Genomic DNA, 16739 nt, shown 5'->3' on the forward strand with positions numbered 1-16739 from the left:
CTGTTGGTACTACAGGCCCTGGACTCCTGGGGATTCGCTGGCAACCAGAGACCCTCTCTGGGCTCCGTAGGATGCTCAGGGTTCCCTAACAAAGGGAAGTGGGAGAACTTGTAGACTGCGTGGTGGGTAACACTGCCTGCTTGCCATCCATCTGCCCTTCCTCTGGTGGCACTGCCAGCCTCCAGCCACATGTTTGGGTGAGGGTGACCTCGCCACCACCCAGAGGGATGGGGAGGGTGCATAACGCTGGCCTGGCCAAAGTGACTGGCCACCGTGATTAGTTCAGGGATGGCATATGACCCAACTGGGTCAGTTGGAACCAACTGATCGTGTTGAAGGAGAAGCATTTTCTTTGGTGGGTGCCCCTGAAGGGTGCCTGGAACTACTGTCACCATGAGACAATGGTTCCAGCAAGGTAGAGAATGGGAGCTGAAGGTGGCGAGAATAAGCCTCAGGTGCCAAGGACAGGTAGAAAGGGAACGTTGCCTGCCATCAAGCCACGAGCCACTGCAGTCACCCCCAACAGTGCACCCTGAGGGGCATTTGGGATGGATAAAAACAGGAAGCATTCTGTGCTCTGGATACTGGCCTTAGATAGTTCAGATGCACATCTAAGGAATAATTTCAATGAGACCAGATTCTTGCATCTTTCCATTCATAGAAAAGCACTAAAATCATTAACTTAAGATATCTGGGGCTTCCCTGGTGGCGCAGTGGTTAAGAATCCGCCTGCCAATGCAGGGGACACGGGTTCAAGCCCTGGTCCGGGAAGATCCCACATGCCATGGAGCAACTAAGCCCGTGCGTCACAACTACTGAGCCTGTGTTCTAGAGCCCACGAGCCACAACTACTGAAGCCCGCATGCCTAGAGCCTGTGCTCTGCAACAAAGAAAAGCCACTGCAATGAGAAGCCCACGCACCACAACGAACAGTAGCCCCCGCTCACTGCAACTAGAGAAAGCCCGTGCGCAGCAACGAAGGCCCAATGCAGCCAAAAATAAAAACAAATAAAATAAATAAATTTATATTAAAAAAAAGATATCTGTTTTTTGTGATTAGCAGTAATCTTTTGATGTTAGACTACATGTTTTGTTTTGTTTTTCCAGCCAAAAACTCCTATGCATCCTGCTTCCTCCCTCACCTCTTCGGAGCAGTTCCTCAGAGCTATCTGAGAGGCTGTCTCCCAGGCTAGAGTCCTCAGTAAGGTGCCTGTACAAAACTTAACTCACAACTTCTAGGTTGGGCATTTTTCTTCAGTTGGCAGACATTTTCAAGCTCCCGGATCCAGCCATGCTGGAAGCTGACCCTACCCTAGGGTTTTCAATGACATGAGTCAATACACTTCCCTTTTGCTTAAGCTGGTTTGACGTGGGTTTCTTTTCCCTGGCCACTCAAATGCACCTGATGAAGGGAACAGGTCACTGGCTCAGCATTACAGGGGCCCCCAGGCATCATTTTTTACCCTGGGAAACTTTAGGGTCCCAGGCTGACAAACGCCCTAAGCTCCCTCCTCCCAAACCTACATGCCAACACACAGGGTACAGACCAGATCACCGTCTCTCACATGCAACAGGCACGGGCAGTCCCAGAGCATGCAGATGCAGGGACCCAGTTCCGAATACCGAGCGGGGAGGAAAACTCTGAGGTAGGCACCTTGACGCCAGCTGATGGCATACAGGTCCCCCAGAGTCCGGCGGCGGCCCATGGGCTGGGGCAGAGACCAGTATCTCCATGAGACTGGACGGGCAGCATGTGGAGGCGAAGGGCAGAAGGCAGAGGTAAGAAGAAAGCAGTTCCCGTGTCTTGAGGCAAAGGCGGCACCAAGCACATGCTCCCTCTCAGGAGCAATTATTTCTGCGTCTATGCCACGCCCCAGGTGTCTCAGAAGGACCAAATTCCTGAGTACTAACCTTGAACTTGAGTGAAGAGCCACCCAATAGACACGATGCTATTCCTAGCATGATTATAGAGACACTAAGAGAAGCCCTCATGGCAGGGGGAAGAAATGTACAAACCCTTAGGAAAATGTGGTCTCTCTCCCATCTTCTAGCTGTGTGACCCCGGGCAAGTGTCTCTACTTTCTGAGCTTCTTTTCTCATCTGTAAAATGGGGACAATAATCAGTCCCTTACAGAGACACGCCCCGTGGTAGGAATCATTAACTGTCTAAGGGAGCTATAGTTTCCACGCAGCACATGACTACCCCTTAATCTGAGTTGATTTTTGCACTTTCTCCTCATTAGCGCCGCCCCTAGAGCCTGGTGGGCCCCACAAACGCAGAGCAAAACAAAAGGCATTTTACTCTGCGGGTGCTGGCTGCAATAAAACTAAATGCAAACCACATATGCATTTTTTTTTTTTTTTTTGCTAACCTTTGAGCATAGAAATATCCCTTCTCCTTACCCTCTTTTCTGTTAAATACATCCTCAAGTGGCTTTGTGTTTTCTAAACAGTCAACTAAAAGCCCCAAATATTCAACCCTAGGTAAGGCATAGCCCTATGATAATAACTGTTCCTAGTTATTCAGTGTTTTAGGTTCTTTGCCAAGTGCTTTGCATGTGGGATCTCATTTAATTAAAAAAAAAAAAAAGCGCATGACATAGATACCATCGTTTGCATTTCCAGAGGAAGTGGCTGAAGCCACTTGCTGGCCCAAGACCACTCAGCCAGTAAGTGGTACCAATTCAAATTCGGTGGTGAGAGGCAAGTTCAGGTCTGATTCCAAAACCCTCCCGTTTATTAGCTAAAGTGAACTCATACTCTAGATTGAGGAATGCTCCTGGGGGGAAAGGGGGGTTGGCTGAGCCTTAAGATTTCTGACACAGCGGGAACCACTCTTTAGGAGGGTCAGCTCTGATCCTGACACCCAGTCAGGGCCGTTAAACCAACACAGAAAGCAGACAAAGCAGAGATCTTTACGGATGGCTTCAGATGTCTTGTAAATGAGCTTGGAGCAGCCCCAGCACCTTGGCCATCAGGATAATTCAAGGGAGGAAGCGTGAGGTGTTGACAGCGATCTGGCTGGGCGCCATTGAGGTCCCATGGAGGTATCAGGGCCCCAGCTCCAGCCAGGCTCACCTGGGTTGGCTCCCCAGGGCCCCTAAGAAAGGGCGGGCTTGCTCTGCCCCAACCCCAGGGCCTGGCTTCATGTCCACAGGCTCTAGTCTAGGAGGCTGGGAGGCAGAGGCTGAAGGGAAGGGATTGGGTGCCGCCGGCCCTCACGGTCTCCCCAGCGAGCCCGAGGCCCAGGCTGCTTCCTACCTTCTTCAGGCTGTAGGGAAAACTCATCCTGCACACCATCCTGTCCTTCGAGGCAGGTTGCGGGGACCCAGCCTTGCTCTTCAGCGGTGCTGACGAACCACCAACCTGGGAAAATGAGAGTGCAGACTGATATCAGTTGGGTCAGGTGTGAGGGCCGGGCGTCAGAATACAATATTAGATTCAGCCGCTGCAGGAACCAACGCTCAGCGTCAGGCTCAAAAGTCTCCATTTTATTAGTAGAACACAACTACCCATGTGAGCTGACTGCTAACTGCTAGAGACAGGCTAACAGGAAACCTGCTCTTGAGCCTGGGACGGGGCTGTGGAGGGGAGTCGGGGATGGGGGTGGGGAGAAAGGTTGTCCTAAAGGAGGAGAGTAAAGAACGTAGCTCCCTTCGCTAAGGTGTGCAAGGCACTCATCATTTTACTTGCATTATCTTGTATCATCTTCACATTATCATCCCTACTGCACAGACGAGGAAACTGAGGCTCCAAGAGGCAAGGCTCGTGCAAGTTCACACGGCTTACAGCCGAGCTGCGACTTGCACCCAGGGCTCTCTGATACGGAAACCACTGCCCTCATAACTTATCTGCGACACTGATTTTGCGTCTGTTCATGTCAAGGTAAACCTGGCCGCAGATATAACAGTTTGAGAGGCCGTTCACTGAGACTCAGGCCCTCCCATTTTAGAGAAAGGGCTCTCATGGAGCCTGTGGTAGGCAGAATAACAATGCACATGGCAAAGGGTTTGAATTAAGGTCGCAGATGGGGTTAAGGTTGCTAATCAGCTGAACTCCCAAATAGGAGGTTATCCTGGCTTATCTGGGTGGGCGCAGTTTAATCACAAGGCAGGCAGAAGGAGGGTCAGGGGGAGATGCGGCTGAGGAAGGAAGGTACAGAGAGGGGCAACACTGCTGGTTCTGAAGGTGGAGGAAGGGGTCACGAGCCACGGGGTGTGGCTGGCCTCTAGAGAATGGGAAAGGCAAAGCAGCAGATGCTCCCCAGGCCTGCAGAAGGGAACACAGCCCCAGCACTGCCTTTTTTTTTTCGTCCACTGGGGCCCATTTTGGGCTTCTAACCTCTAGAACCATATGATGATAAATTTGTGTTGGTGTAAGTCACTGAATTTGTGGTAATTCGTTATAGCAGCCACAGGAAGTTAATACAGGCCCCAGCTGGCTCTGACCTGCATAAATGGAAAAATAGGATCTGCTCCCCAAGATCACAAACCTCCAGGCCCCGGAGACCCCAAGGGAGAAGAGAAGGAAGGGGCAGACTCTGGACTAGCTTCTCGGTCTTACAGGGAGGCCTTTGCTTTTGAGCTCCCTGAGGTAGAAGCCACCTTCTGCTTTACTTGACTGGGTGCACCTTTTAAAAGACACGTTTTGGTGGCTGGGAAGTGTGTGTGTGTGTGTGTGTGTGTGTGCGCGTGTGTCTGTGTGAATGAATGGGGTTGATAAACCTGTGAAAAACCAGAAATCAGAAATATGCCATATATGCCTTCCTAAGGACTCCTATTTGTAGGTATCCGCGCGGGGTTAAGGAACGTGTCACAACAGCAATGACAGTAAAGATACGCCAGACTGTCTCAGTGCTTCGCATCTACTACTGACTGGCTGAGTCCTCACAGCAGCCTGTGAGCTGCATTCTGTTACTGCCCCATTTTACAGATGGAGAAGCCAAGCTCAGAGACGGGCAGTGACTTGACCAAGGTCACAAAGAAAGTGGCAGAGCCGGGATTCGACCCAGGCCATCTGGCTTCACAGCCTCAGCTCTTAACTACTGGCACAAATGCCTCATACATTGCTGGAAGGAGAGTAAACTGGTATGGCCACAGTTTGGAAGCAGGTCATTTGGCTGTATCTTAACATTTAAAGTATGCGTATCTTATGGTCCAGCAGTTTTCTGCGTATCTAACCTAAAGAAACACTCACCAATGTGCACACATATATACTGTTCATACTAAAGGAAGATATGGCTTATAGTATGCCATATTTTCACATAGTATGCAGATGTTAAAAGAATAAGAGCTAAATGTTGACTTAAGAAAAAGCATGTTGCAGGTCAAAATGTATAGAATGATACACCACTGGGCTTAAAAAACCTACAAAATTATATATAGAGGCATGAAATACGATGTGTATGTATGTGTGTACATAGTTATATATATGTACGCATGTGCACATATATGTATACACACATGTGTACAAATGTGTACACTGTGTACATACATATACACCTGTATAGAGTTTTTTAAAAAATAAATTTATTTATTTCTTTATTTATTTATGGACGCGCTGGGTCTTCGTTGCTGCGCATGGGCTTTCTCTAGTTGTGATGAGCGGGGTCTACTCTTTGTTGCGGTGCGTGGGCTTCTCATTGCGGTGGCTTCTCTTGTTGCAGAGCATGGGCTCTAGGTGTGCAGGCTTCAGTAGTTGCAGCACGCGGGCTCAGTAGTTGTGGTGCAAGGGCTTAGTTGCTCCATGGCATGTGGGATCTTCCTGAACCAGGGCTCGGACCCGTGTACCCTGCATTGGCAGGCGGATTCTTAACCACTGCACCACCAGGGAAGTCCTATCCCTGTACACATATTTATACACATGTGTGTATACAGTTATCAAAAAGCATTCACCCCAAACTGATAGAAGGGCAGTCTGGGTTTGGAAAGGGGACTAGGCCTGAAGCTAGCGGAAAAAAATAGATTTTAACTTTATCATTAATGTTTCAAGAAGAACATATCCATATATTACTTGGGTAAGTAAAAGGTAATTGAAAACAAATGTTGAGTTTGTTGGCCACTTGAAGATCTGGACATATGCCTTTTCCCTGCTGTCCTCTGGACACACCAGGCTTGGCCCCCACCCCATCCTGCCTCCTCCCCTTCTCCCAGCAACATGTTCTTCCTGACGTCGCTCAAGCTGGCAAAGCAAAGCGGGGTGGGGGTGGGTGGGTGCTCCCTTCTTCCATCCCCACAGAGCATCCCAGTCATACCCACAGACTGCCTGTACTCATTTCTAGGAATTAGAACGTCACATGGCCTCGGGGCCAGCTGGAATTGGTTAGGAACTCCAGCTCGGCAACCTGTCACAAGATCTGGGGTGAGTGACTGAGTCACTTGGAGTCTTGGTGTCTTCAGCTGTGAAGCAGGGATAACAACTGCTGTACTGTGTAATCAAGAAGTTTTGGTTGGCTACTGCTCATCTCCTGACTAATGGGAACATGCTGCAGAGGCTGCCGGAAACAGTCTTTCCCTGTTTGTTGGACCTTAACTAGCCACTGGGGTATCACGGAGATTGGCCCACTAATATCGCTAGTCAATGGCACATTTTAGCTACAACAAAGCCAGTGGGGGTTTAATGCCACTTTTTCCTGGAGAGGATCCACTCATCCCCTGCTCCTTGCTCTCTGTCTTCAATGGTACCAATGCCCTATTGCGGCTAAAGAAGGCAAAAGGGAAGGAAACGCATTTTGGGTACCTATGTGCCAAACACAGGCTTAGGCCCTCTCTATGTACTGCCTCATTTAATCCTGGAAGCAGCCTCCTCAACGAAGTGACCTGGATGGCTGTGACATGCGGAGCTCAGGTGGGAACCCGGGTCAAGTGTCTCAGTCACATCACATTCTGTCCCGGCCAGTGTACAGGCAGACCTCGTTTTACTGTGCTTTGCTTTATTGCACTTCACGGATAATGTGTTTTTTACAGATTGGAGGTTTGCGGCAACCCTGCATCAAGCAGGTCTATTGGTGTCATTTTTCCTATAGCATTTGCTCACTTCATGTCTCTGTGTCACATTTCAGTAATTCTCCCGATTTCAAACTTCTTTATTCTTATTATATTTGTTACATGGTCTGTGGTCAGTGATCTTTGATGTTACTATTGCAAAAAGATTACGACTTGCTGGAGGTTCAGATGATGGTTAGCATTTTTTAGCAATAAAGTATTTTTAAATTAAGGTATGTATATTGTTTTTTTGACATAAGACTACCGCACACTGAACAGGCTACAGCATAGTATAAATGTAACTTTTTTTTGCACTGGGAAACCAAAAAATTCACATGACTCGCTTTATCGCAGCGGTCTGGAACCGAACCCACAATATCTCTGAGGTCTGCCTGTATGTGACCAGTGGTCCCTCTGAGGGCAGGTGGGCTGAGGCAGTGTGTCCATCCCACCAGAGCCCACAGCTGACAGAACCTTCATGAGGACTCCCATGGTAGCCAAAGGCAAATCAACAGAGCAAATCTCCAGTGGAATGCTGGACTCCGTGTCTCCAAGCACTCTGAAACCAGAAGGAAGGTTCCTAAAATGTGAACCTCAGGACAAGTCGATAACCCCTGACCCAGCAGGATGCTGGTGAGCTGTGACCAAGTGGAGTACTCAAGCACTGTGATCAAACAAGGCCAGCTTTCTAGGAGGCCATCAACCAGATCCGTGGGAACGGAGCAGCCTGGATTGGCCATTGCAGCGTTTGCACTCCCAAGCGTTTCCTGTCCCAGAGGCTTGGTGAGAGTGTAGGGTGGAAGGGAGGTGGTCTAGGTCTCCTACCTGACTCATTCTTCTCGATGATGTCTACCACTTGCCCCACGCTGAGGCTGATCTCCGAGCTCTCCTGCTTCTGGTAGTCTGCCACCACTACGTACTGCTCCAGGACCATGGGGTCCACCGAGGTCAGGTCGCCCCCTGGGGATACAAAATGCCAACACACAACCCATGTGTGAAGGAACAGGAGCCAGGGGGTGGGATGGGTCAGGAGGACATTCCAAATAGAGAACGAAGCTGTGACAGGACTTGTCTCAGGGTCACCTCATCCATTTATTCTTTCATTCATTTGCTCACTCAACCACCAAAATTTACCAAGTGCCTGTCCTTGTGCAGGCACTGTGCTAGGCACTAAGGATTCAGAGTTGATGTGGTACTTGCCCTGAAGAAGCTGACAGCGTAGTGGGAAAGTTCATTCATTCCCATCTATCCATTCATTCATCCATCTGCCATTATTCACCCATCATCGTCCACCCAACTGAACATCCATTCATCATTCATCCAACCAAACATCCATCTGTCTAGCTATCCATTGCCATCCATCCATCCCAAATCACTCATCTATTAATTCACGAAGTCACCAGTGAGGTTCCAAACACTCTATTAGATGCTGGGCATACTAAAGTGAATGAAACAGACATGACTCCTAGCCTCGAGTAGCCCAGTCTAGCTGGGGAGAGAGACACGTACACAAGTATATATGATCGCTAAGTATACAGGATAATACTAGTTTTTGATTGATGCATTGCTGGAAACAACCAGGATGCCAGACAGAGAATGAGTGGGAAAAGGATGCTACATTAAATGGAGTGGTCAGCAAGACCCCTCCAGGGAGGTGACATAAAGCAAAGACCTTGGAGGCAAGGAGGCATGAGGAGAATGGGGACAGAGTGGTGCAGGCAGACTGTGGGATGGGAAAGGGCCTGGAGCCTTCTAGGAACTGGCTGAAGTCCAGGAGTGAGCAGAGGGCGGTCCTGTATGAGCTCACCCTGGCAGGCATGGGTCAGAGCAGGCAGGACATGCTGGGCCAAGGCAAGAAGTTCGGATTTTTTGAAACCCTGAAGTAGAAAGCCACTGAAGGGCTTGAAGAAGGGAATGACAAGATTTACATCTTTAAAAAGACAGTTCTGGCTGCCACATGGAGACTGGATTACAGCCTGGCAAGAAAAAAAGCAGGAGACCAGATGGAGGACATGGTGTTTGCAGACAAGAGATGATGGTAGCTTTGGACCAGGGCAGGGGCAGCTGGGGAGAGGAGCCCCTGGGGAGGCCATTTCCACAGGATGTAGCGCTGTGTGGCCCTGGTTAAATACCAAGACATATCTGATAAGTAAATGAAAAGATATCACAGAATATGGATGATGTAAAGGGACATCTGAGTTCAGACACTCCAGAGAGAGGGGGCAGCACTTTTAGAGCAGCAGCTGAATGTGATGGGAAGGCAGACTGGCTTTTGTGGCCACTGGGCCCTGGTTTTCTGAAAGTCCTGATTCAAAGGATTCCCTTCTATTGTTTCCATAAACCACTGAAATATCCATTTATACATTTCTGTGTCCAAATACACCCATAATGAGCCAATTTTGTGCATCTGTTCCCAACTCTGTTGGGTAGTATCTTATTGAAATTGGCCATGGTGGGAGTATTTACACCATGGAAAATGGCAAATGCCACAAAGCAGGGCTTCCCATCAGAGAGCTGGTCGTGAAGTATTTACCAGCACGCCGTTGCACCCCAGCCTCTGGCATCTAGAAGCGGCACAAAAGCCCTCTGTTAGAACCACGCATTCTCCATGTCTGATGCGGAAAATCAGAGCAGGGCGTTGCAGCCGGGTGAAGAAGGGTCACCGCTTCTTGGCTCTGTGACCATGTTCTAGCCATTCACCCTCCCAGGCTGAGGGTAACGGAGGGAAATGGGAGGGCCCAAGGGCAACTCTGCCCCTTGCACCCTGAGTGGAGAAAGCATGAGAAGAGAGAAAGAGAGGAGAAAAAAGAGACGGCAGATGTGGGATGAAGGTTCAGAAGTAGATTGGGAGGGAAGTCGCCCCACATGAATGCCTATCACAGGCTATACACTGTACATAAACTACCTCGACACAACTGCCCTGGAAGGTGGGTATTACCACCCCCATGTTATAGACAAGAAAACAGAGGCTCAGACATATCAGGTGACTTGCCTTAGATCTCACCGCTACCTGGTGACAAGGCCAGATCTGAACCAGGTCCACCTGGTGGCAGTAGGTGAGGAAAGAAAAGATGATAGGAAGGAAGGCTAGTCTGAGATCTTGCTCTCCTATCCCACAGGTCCCCATGACCGCCCCCCAAGTCTTATGTCTTTGCAGCTCTCAGGGTCATCTTCACTACTGCCAGCCTTCTCCTCCTCTGTCACCTCCCACCCAGGTCAGGCCGCAGAGCTGATCTCCTTCCAGCCTCAAGCATGACAGACCACCCAAGACAGCCCGGCTACTTCAGCGGTTCCATCTTTTAGTGGCCCCAGAGCAGGCTGGTCACTGCCCCCTTTCTGCTGTCCCTCTAGACAGTGATCTCTTGACTGTCTCCTCAACCCCCCGGCACTGTGCTTCTAAGAGGTGCTCTTGTGTGAATGAGCGCAGGCAGACGCGCTCCTGGTTACTTGTCCTGGTCATTGTGAGCTTGGGACACATTCCCCAGTGAATGCAATATGTAGAGACTGGGGTCCACAGTTTTTATCCCAGAATATAATCTGCCTCAGGGCTCAGAACCCCAGGAATGCATCTGCCCTTCTGTTTTAACCTCACGCGGGCTGCATCCAGGTAGCCATGCTTCCCGGTGCCTCAACTGGAGACAAAGAACTGGAGAGTGGAGAGAAGCACCCACTTCACAGTCAGGCTGGAAGCTGAGCCTGCTGCCCGGGTTAGTGGCCAGAGACAGCCCAGGTCTCCCAGGCAGGCGGGCCACTAGTGGGCTGGAGGGGCCAGGACGTGTCTGTGTTCACATGTGGGGAATCTCTGCTGCCCCTTGTGGCAGCCGTCAGGATTCCCTCCCGCAGAGCCATGGGTCTGATGTGGGAGGACCTTCTTGCTAGCACTCCATCACCTCGCTTCACCCACATCCTCACTATGCCACATCCTTTTCACCAGGGTCTGAGAAAGGCTTCTTGTGGCCAGGGGTGTGCAGGTGGGACACCCCGTGATGGGTCTCCATCCTGCCCCTCCAGTCCGTCCTTCATACTGCAGCCAGAGAGCTTGCTCAGAAGTCACAAAAATGGTCCATTTTTGTGCAAGGGGAGCTAAGAATGTGTTTTTATACTTTTAAAGATTTGTAAAGAATAAGAAGGAGAATGAAAGGAAGAGGAAACAAAAAATTATTATTAGTGACAGAGTCTGCATGGAGCTTGCAAAGCCTAAAATATTTACTATCTGGACCTTTAGAGAAAAAACATTTGCCAACCCCTGGACTAGAACTTGAATGGCATCTACAAAGGCTCAATAAATATTTGAATGAAAGAATGAATATTTTAAAACAGCTTTAAATGACTTCCAACCTCAGGGAGACATTCAAATGCCTTCTCTCACAGCACTTACAACATTTAATTTTGTTTACGTATCTGTCTTTTCTACCAGACTGTGAGGTTACTTCCCACATGGTGTTGCCGTGGTGGAAACGCCTTTTGCATTTCCTGGGGACCTAGAACACTGTCAGGCACACAGTAGGTGCTTAATAAGCATTGAATGAATAACTGTGTCTTGTTCACTCAGCACAGAGACTCAGTGAACATTTGTGGCGTGAATGAACAAAGGATGAATGGAGACACCTAGAAACCCTTCCTGCCCTACACTGCTGAGGCCTCCTCCTGAGAACACACAGTGCTGAGTTACTGGCAGGCACCTGTCTATCTTACAAGCGACCAAAGACTACTTGTTGCCTGTAAGAAGGGACAGAGACTTTGGATAAATCAAGGTCCACTTAAGCCAGGTTACTCTGTCCAAAAAGTTCAATTGTTGCTACCCGGTTTTAACAACTGATGGTGGCCCAGTTGTACCACATACAATTCCCAGGATTCTGATCAATGGGCTGATCTATTCATTCCTGCACCAGCTCTCCTAACCAAGCTGCCAACTGACTTGGGTTAACTATGAGCAGGGAAAGGAACTGGGGGACTCACTGCAAACAAGACATGAAGCCAGGAAATGAGGAGGGCAGGGAACAGGGTTGAGGACTCTAGGCTGGCACGAGGACATAATGTGCTGGCACAGGGCTCAGGGTTGGTACTTCTTCCAAGACTTGCTCAGGGGCCAGGTCTGAGCCTTACATATCCTTCCTGTTCTTCTATGACAGTAGCTTTTATTTCTATTTATTTACTTTTTATAAGAATGCGTTAGCACTGGGTTTTTAAAAAATATATATTTATTTTGTTGAGCCAGGTCTTAGTTGTGGCAGGTGGCCTCCTTAGTTGTGGCTTGCGGGCTCCTTAGTTGCAGCTTGCTGGCTCCGTAGTTGTGGCATGCAAACTCTTAGTTGCGGCATGCATGTGGGATCTAGTTCCCTGACCAGGGATGGAACCCAGGCCACCTGCATTGGGAGGGCGGAGTCTTAACCACTGAGCCACCAGGGAAGTCCAACAGTAGCTTTTAGACTAGTTTCCTGCCATTAAGTGGCTCAGAAAAGAGTGCATGGAGTTGCTTTTTCAGGACCAGTTCTTCCAGGGCAGGTTGCCTTCATTTTATCCAGAGCACTCAACTTATCAAAACACCATTCATTTGATCTACTAGGAGTCTCAAACTAGGCTACATAGACCATTTAGGTGTTAGGTGGAGACATCTACTGGTGGAGTGTGATACTGCAACCAGGCTCTATAATGCATAGTAATTGCAGTAGCTAAAAGTTGACGCAGCTAGAACTAAGTTCTAGGAGCTACAAGTGTGAAATCAAAGTATTCCTAGATGAGAAATGTCATTCTTGTGGTCCAGCAGGGAATAAGAGGGAAGGAAAAGTCCAGGAGAAGGGAGGAGCTTTGACAGTGTAAGTGTGATTTTATCACTAAGGAAGTGCTATGAAATATTCATGGGACTTCCCTGGTGGTCCAGTGGTTAAAACTCTGCACTTCCACTGCCGGGGTCTCAGGTTCGATCACTGGTCGGGGAAATAAGATCCCGCATTCCATGCAGCGTGGCCAAAAAAAACAAAAAACAAAAAAACCCCAAACAAACATAAAATATTCGCCAAAGGTAAAGTGCCTCATCTACCACAGAATTTTTAAAATGATGAGTAATGGTAAGATAGGCCTTTCTTCCTAGAAATTCACTATACTGCCAGTCTTGCTGAAAGAGCCAGTAAACAAGAGAATATTCCAATAAGTAAACGGTAGAAAAATCAGGAAGAAAAGGTGCTCCTTAAATAATCACATGATCTGTGAAATTTTGGTGGGAAGATTTTTTTCCTGCAGAATGAGCAGGATTTGAGAGCACGTTAGCCAAAGCCTGCAGGAACCAGCCAGGCAGTCAGCCACAACAGGGAAATTCTGGAGCGAGATAAGCCTTCGTCAACTCAGAATTCTCACACAGAAATTTCAGGGCTTGGGCTGTCAACCTTAAATCCTTTTTCAATTTAATCAAGGAGCCTTGTTCTAACATAAAGTAAGTGTTCAAAGGTCAGATAAAAAAATAAGGCAAGTCCCAGCATGGGTTCTCAGTCTGAATGAAGAAAGATGCTATTTTCCACCCAGTCGAACTATAAATAAATCCATCCCCCATCATTGCAGGTGAACGATGTAACAGTGGTCACCACAAATTAGAGCTTCTTCTCTCTTTTCCAGACCAGTCCCCTCATCAAGCCCGTCCTGACTGAATGCTTTTGTTTTCACAAACCAGAGCTGTCTGTTTCCTCTCTCCCTCCCACCCGTCCCCTCCGGGAAAGTCTCTGCACAGTCAAAGCCAGAAACTCTGTGACCAGACGAAGACTGTCTGCTTCTCTTCTCCTCTCTGCTCTTTTCTAAGAAACATATCATTATCCCCAGGGCTCAGGGGCTATTTGTAGCTTTAGCAGGATGCCACGGGTCCGGCCAGTACCTATTAAGCTAGAAAGCAGAGCTGTAAACAGACTGGTTGGGAAAAGACCGGAGTTCACTCCAGATGCCATACCTTGAGGCGAAGAAATCCAATTCCTCTCCACTCTTCCTTGCAGGAATGGCCTTGGGGCCCATAAAGCTGACCACAGGCCTTGTACCCAGGGAGCAGTAAAGGGACCAGAGTTGTTGAATTTGGAATTGTTGCTGATGCTGGACAAGAACACCTGGGTGTTCTGAATTAATAGCAGTAGCATAAAAACAGCACAAACACGTGTCTCTTACAACATGCCAGGCACTGTTCTAAGTGCTTTATACATATTATTATGAATCCTATAATACTCCTGCAAGGTAGATTACTATCCTTATGCCCATTTTACAGATGATGAAACTGAGGCCCACGAGAGAAGGCATCCTTTTCCACTTTTGGAATCTCTGCTTGGCCTCCTCTCCACCCATCCTTATCAACCTCCTCAAACTTCCTGGAGTTCTAGATAAAGAATTTAGAATTCCAGAAAGCTCTGAAGACCACATTGGCTCCAGATGTGGTATGGGCTAGGGCCTTTGCAGATGTGCAGGATGTTCTTGGGTTGCAGGAGGACAAAGCTGGGTGATTGTGAATCTAAGCTTATCAACCCCAGGCCTGTGGGAACTCAAATCTTTCCTCTGTGCATATTCAAATTCTCACCTTCTCTTTTTTGACATAAGGGTCCTGCTGTCCAGGGAATGGAAAGGGTGTTAGGAAGGAAGAGAATTGACTGTGGGGAGAGTGAAGTGAGTATGGGAGCTGCCTGCAAGAGCAGTTGTCACCGCCCAGATCAGTGGCTGATGGAAGAAAGCACAGAGCCAGGCCTGGTGCCGAGGCTGGCAAATGGATCAGGCCCAAATCGACTGTATGCTTGCACCTCCCAGCCTGCACGCTGTCCCCTCAGCCCCGAATGTCTTTCAGAATCCATCCATCCATCCATCCATCCATCCATCCATCCATCCATCCACATCACTGTATCCCCCATGTAGTGCCCAGGGCCTGGACATCGCTCAGTAGGGGTATGCTAAACATCAAATGAGTAGGAGAAAATGGAAAATATTCTTACCAGATTTCTTTTTCCCAACATGTTCCCTGTACAGGAAAGAAAAGGGGTGGGAAAGAGTAATGAGTCAATATCTTTTCTGTATTGCTATGAGTTATTCCGTTAGAAAACTGAGATTTTCCATCCCACAACATCTCCAGTGAATGAGTGTAAAATCCAAGCCAGTCCCAGGGACCTAGACTCTTTAAAATAAAAAAAAAAGAATTCCTTTTAATTTTCTCCCTTTGCCTGATAAGTGCTCTGGTGCCCTGGGGACCAGCATCTCCACTCTATTTGTAGAGTAGGGGGCTCTGGGGAGGAGCTGATAGGCAGCGGGTAGAGGTGGGTATGCAGTCTGAAAACAGGAGTTAGGACCTCACACTGCACTGAGCCTGACGCCCACCTCATCAGGCACCGGTGGAGGCCTTGCTGCACTTACGAGCAGTGCCCTGAGCTGTACAATTGGAGCAGGAAGCGCTCGGTGGTGAGTGGAATACACTAAAACCAGGGAGACATCTGGCTAGCAGTGAACCCTGCACATCTCCCTCATGGTGACACAGAGGACACTATTATGGGCTAGAATCCATACAGAATGAGTAATCGCTCCCATCACTTGTCAACCACGTCAGAGTTTATACACACAACTGCATTATGAACAAAATGTTACAAATCAGGTATTACAACATACTTTTAAGTAAATTATCCCGTTAGTAAAAAGCTTTCCGATGTTATAAAAAGTAAAGGGAGGTGATAGGATGGTTGGGTTGAGATAGATATTGTGGCAGCAGTAACATTAGCTAATACTACAAAATTCCTAATAAATGTTATTTCCCTGTGCTAGGACCCCGTTAGGCACTTCTAGTTCACTCATTTAATACTCATAATAACCACAGGAAATAAGTACTCTCTTGGTGCCCATTTTACAGATGAGGAAAATGAGGCACAGAGAAGTTAAGTAACTTGCCAGAGGTCACACAGCTTGCAAGAAGCACAGCCAGGGTCTGAAATATAATTCACATACCATAAATTTCATCCTTTTAAAGTGTAGAATTAACTGTTTTTTAGTATATTCACAAAGTTGTGCAACCACTGCCATCAGCAAATTCCAGAAAATTTTCATCACTCTCAAAAGAGACCCTGTACCCCTTAGCTGTTCCTCTCCATTTCCATTCCTTCCAGCCCTGGACAACTATTAATATGCTTGCTATCTCTAAGGATTTGTCTATTTTGGACATTTAATATGAATGGAGCCATATAATAGGTGGCTTCTTGTGACTGGTTTCTTTCATGTGACATGTTTCCAAGGGTCGTCCACGTTGTAGCACATATCAGTGTTCATTCCATTTTATGGCTGAATAATATCCCACTGTGTGGATAAACCATGCTTTATCTGTTCATCAACCAACGGGCATTTGGGTTGTTTCCACTTTTTGGCTATTACGAATAATGCTTTTATGAACTTGGTACACAAGTTTTGGTATGGACATATATTTTTATTTCTCTTGATTACAGATGTAGGAATGGAATTGTTAGGTAATATGGTAACTCTAGGCTTAACTTTTTTTTTTAAGATTTTTTTTTTTTGATGTGGACCATTTTAAAAGTCTTTATTGAATTTGTTACAATATTGCTTCTGCTTTAATGTTTTGGCTTCTTGGCCCCGAGGCACGTGGGATCTTAGCTCCCCGACCAGGGATCGAACCTGCATCCCCTGCCTTGGAAGGTCAAGTCCTAACCACGGGACTGCCAGGGGAGTCCCTAGGCTTAACTTCTTGAGGAATTGCCAGGCTGTCTTCCACAGTGGCTGCACCATTGTAGACTCCCACCA

General features: G+C 47.9%; 1 protein-coding gene across 2 annotated transcripts in view; it reads right to left on the reverse strand.

Moving 5' to 3' along the window:
- SH3PXD2B (SH3 and PX domains 2B) overlaps window positions 1–16739 on the reverse strand; it is a gene marked incomplete at its 3' end in the record, with an annotated part of 112298 nt that overhangs the window by 24034 nt on the left and 71525 nt on the right. For both annotated transcript variants that reach the window (XM_082652413.1, XM_082652414.1), the window contains exons 6-8: window positions 14936–14961; window positions 7809–7943; window positions 3262–3366 (exon numbers count right to left, since the gene is read on the reverse strand). In XM_082652413.1, coding sequence (XP_082508539.1) covers window positions 3262–3366; window positions 7809–7943; window positions 14936–14961 — 266 coding nt within the window. The remainder of the gene's footprint in view (window positions 1–3261; window positions 3367–7808; window positions 7944–14935; window positions 14962–16739) is intronic.

The sequence above is a fragment of the Grampus griseus genome, assembly GCF_964374135.1.
Source record: "Grampus griseus genome assembly, chromosome: 3".
NCBI classification, from domain to species: domain Eukaryota; kingdom Metazoa; phylum Chordata; class Mammalia; order Artiodactyla; family Delphinidae; genus Grampus; species Grampus griseus.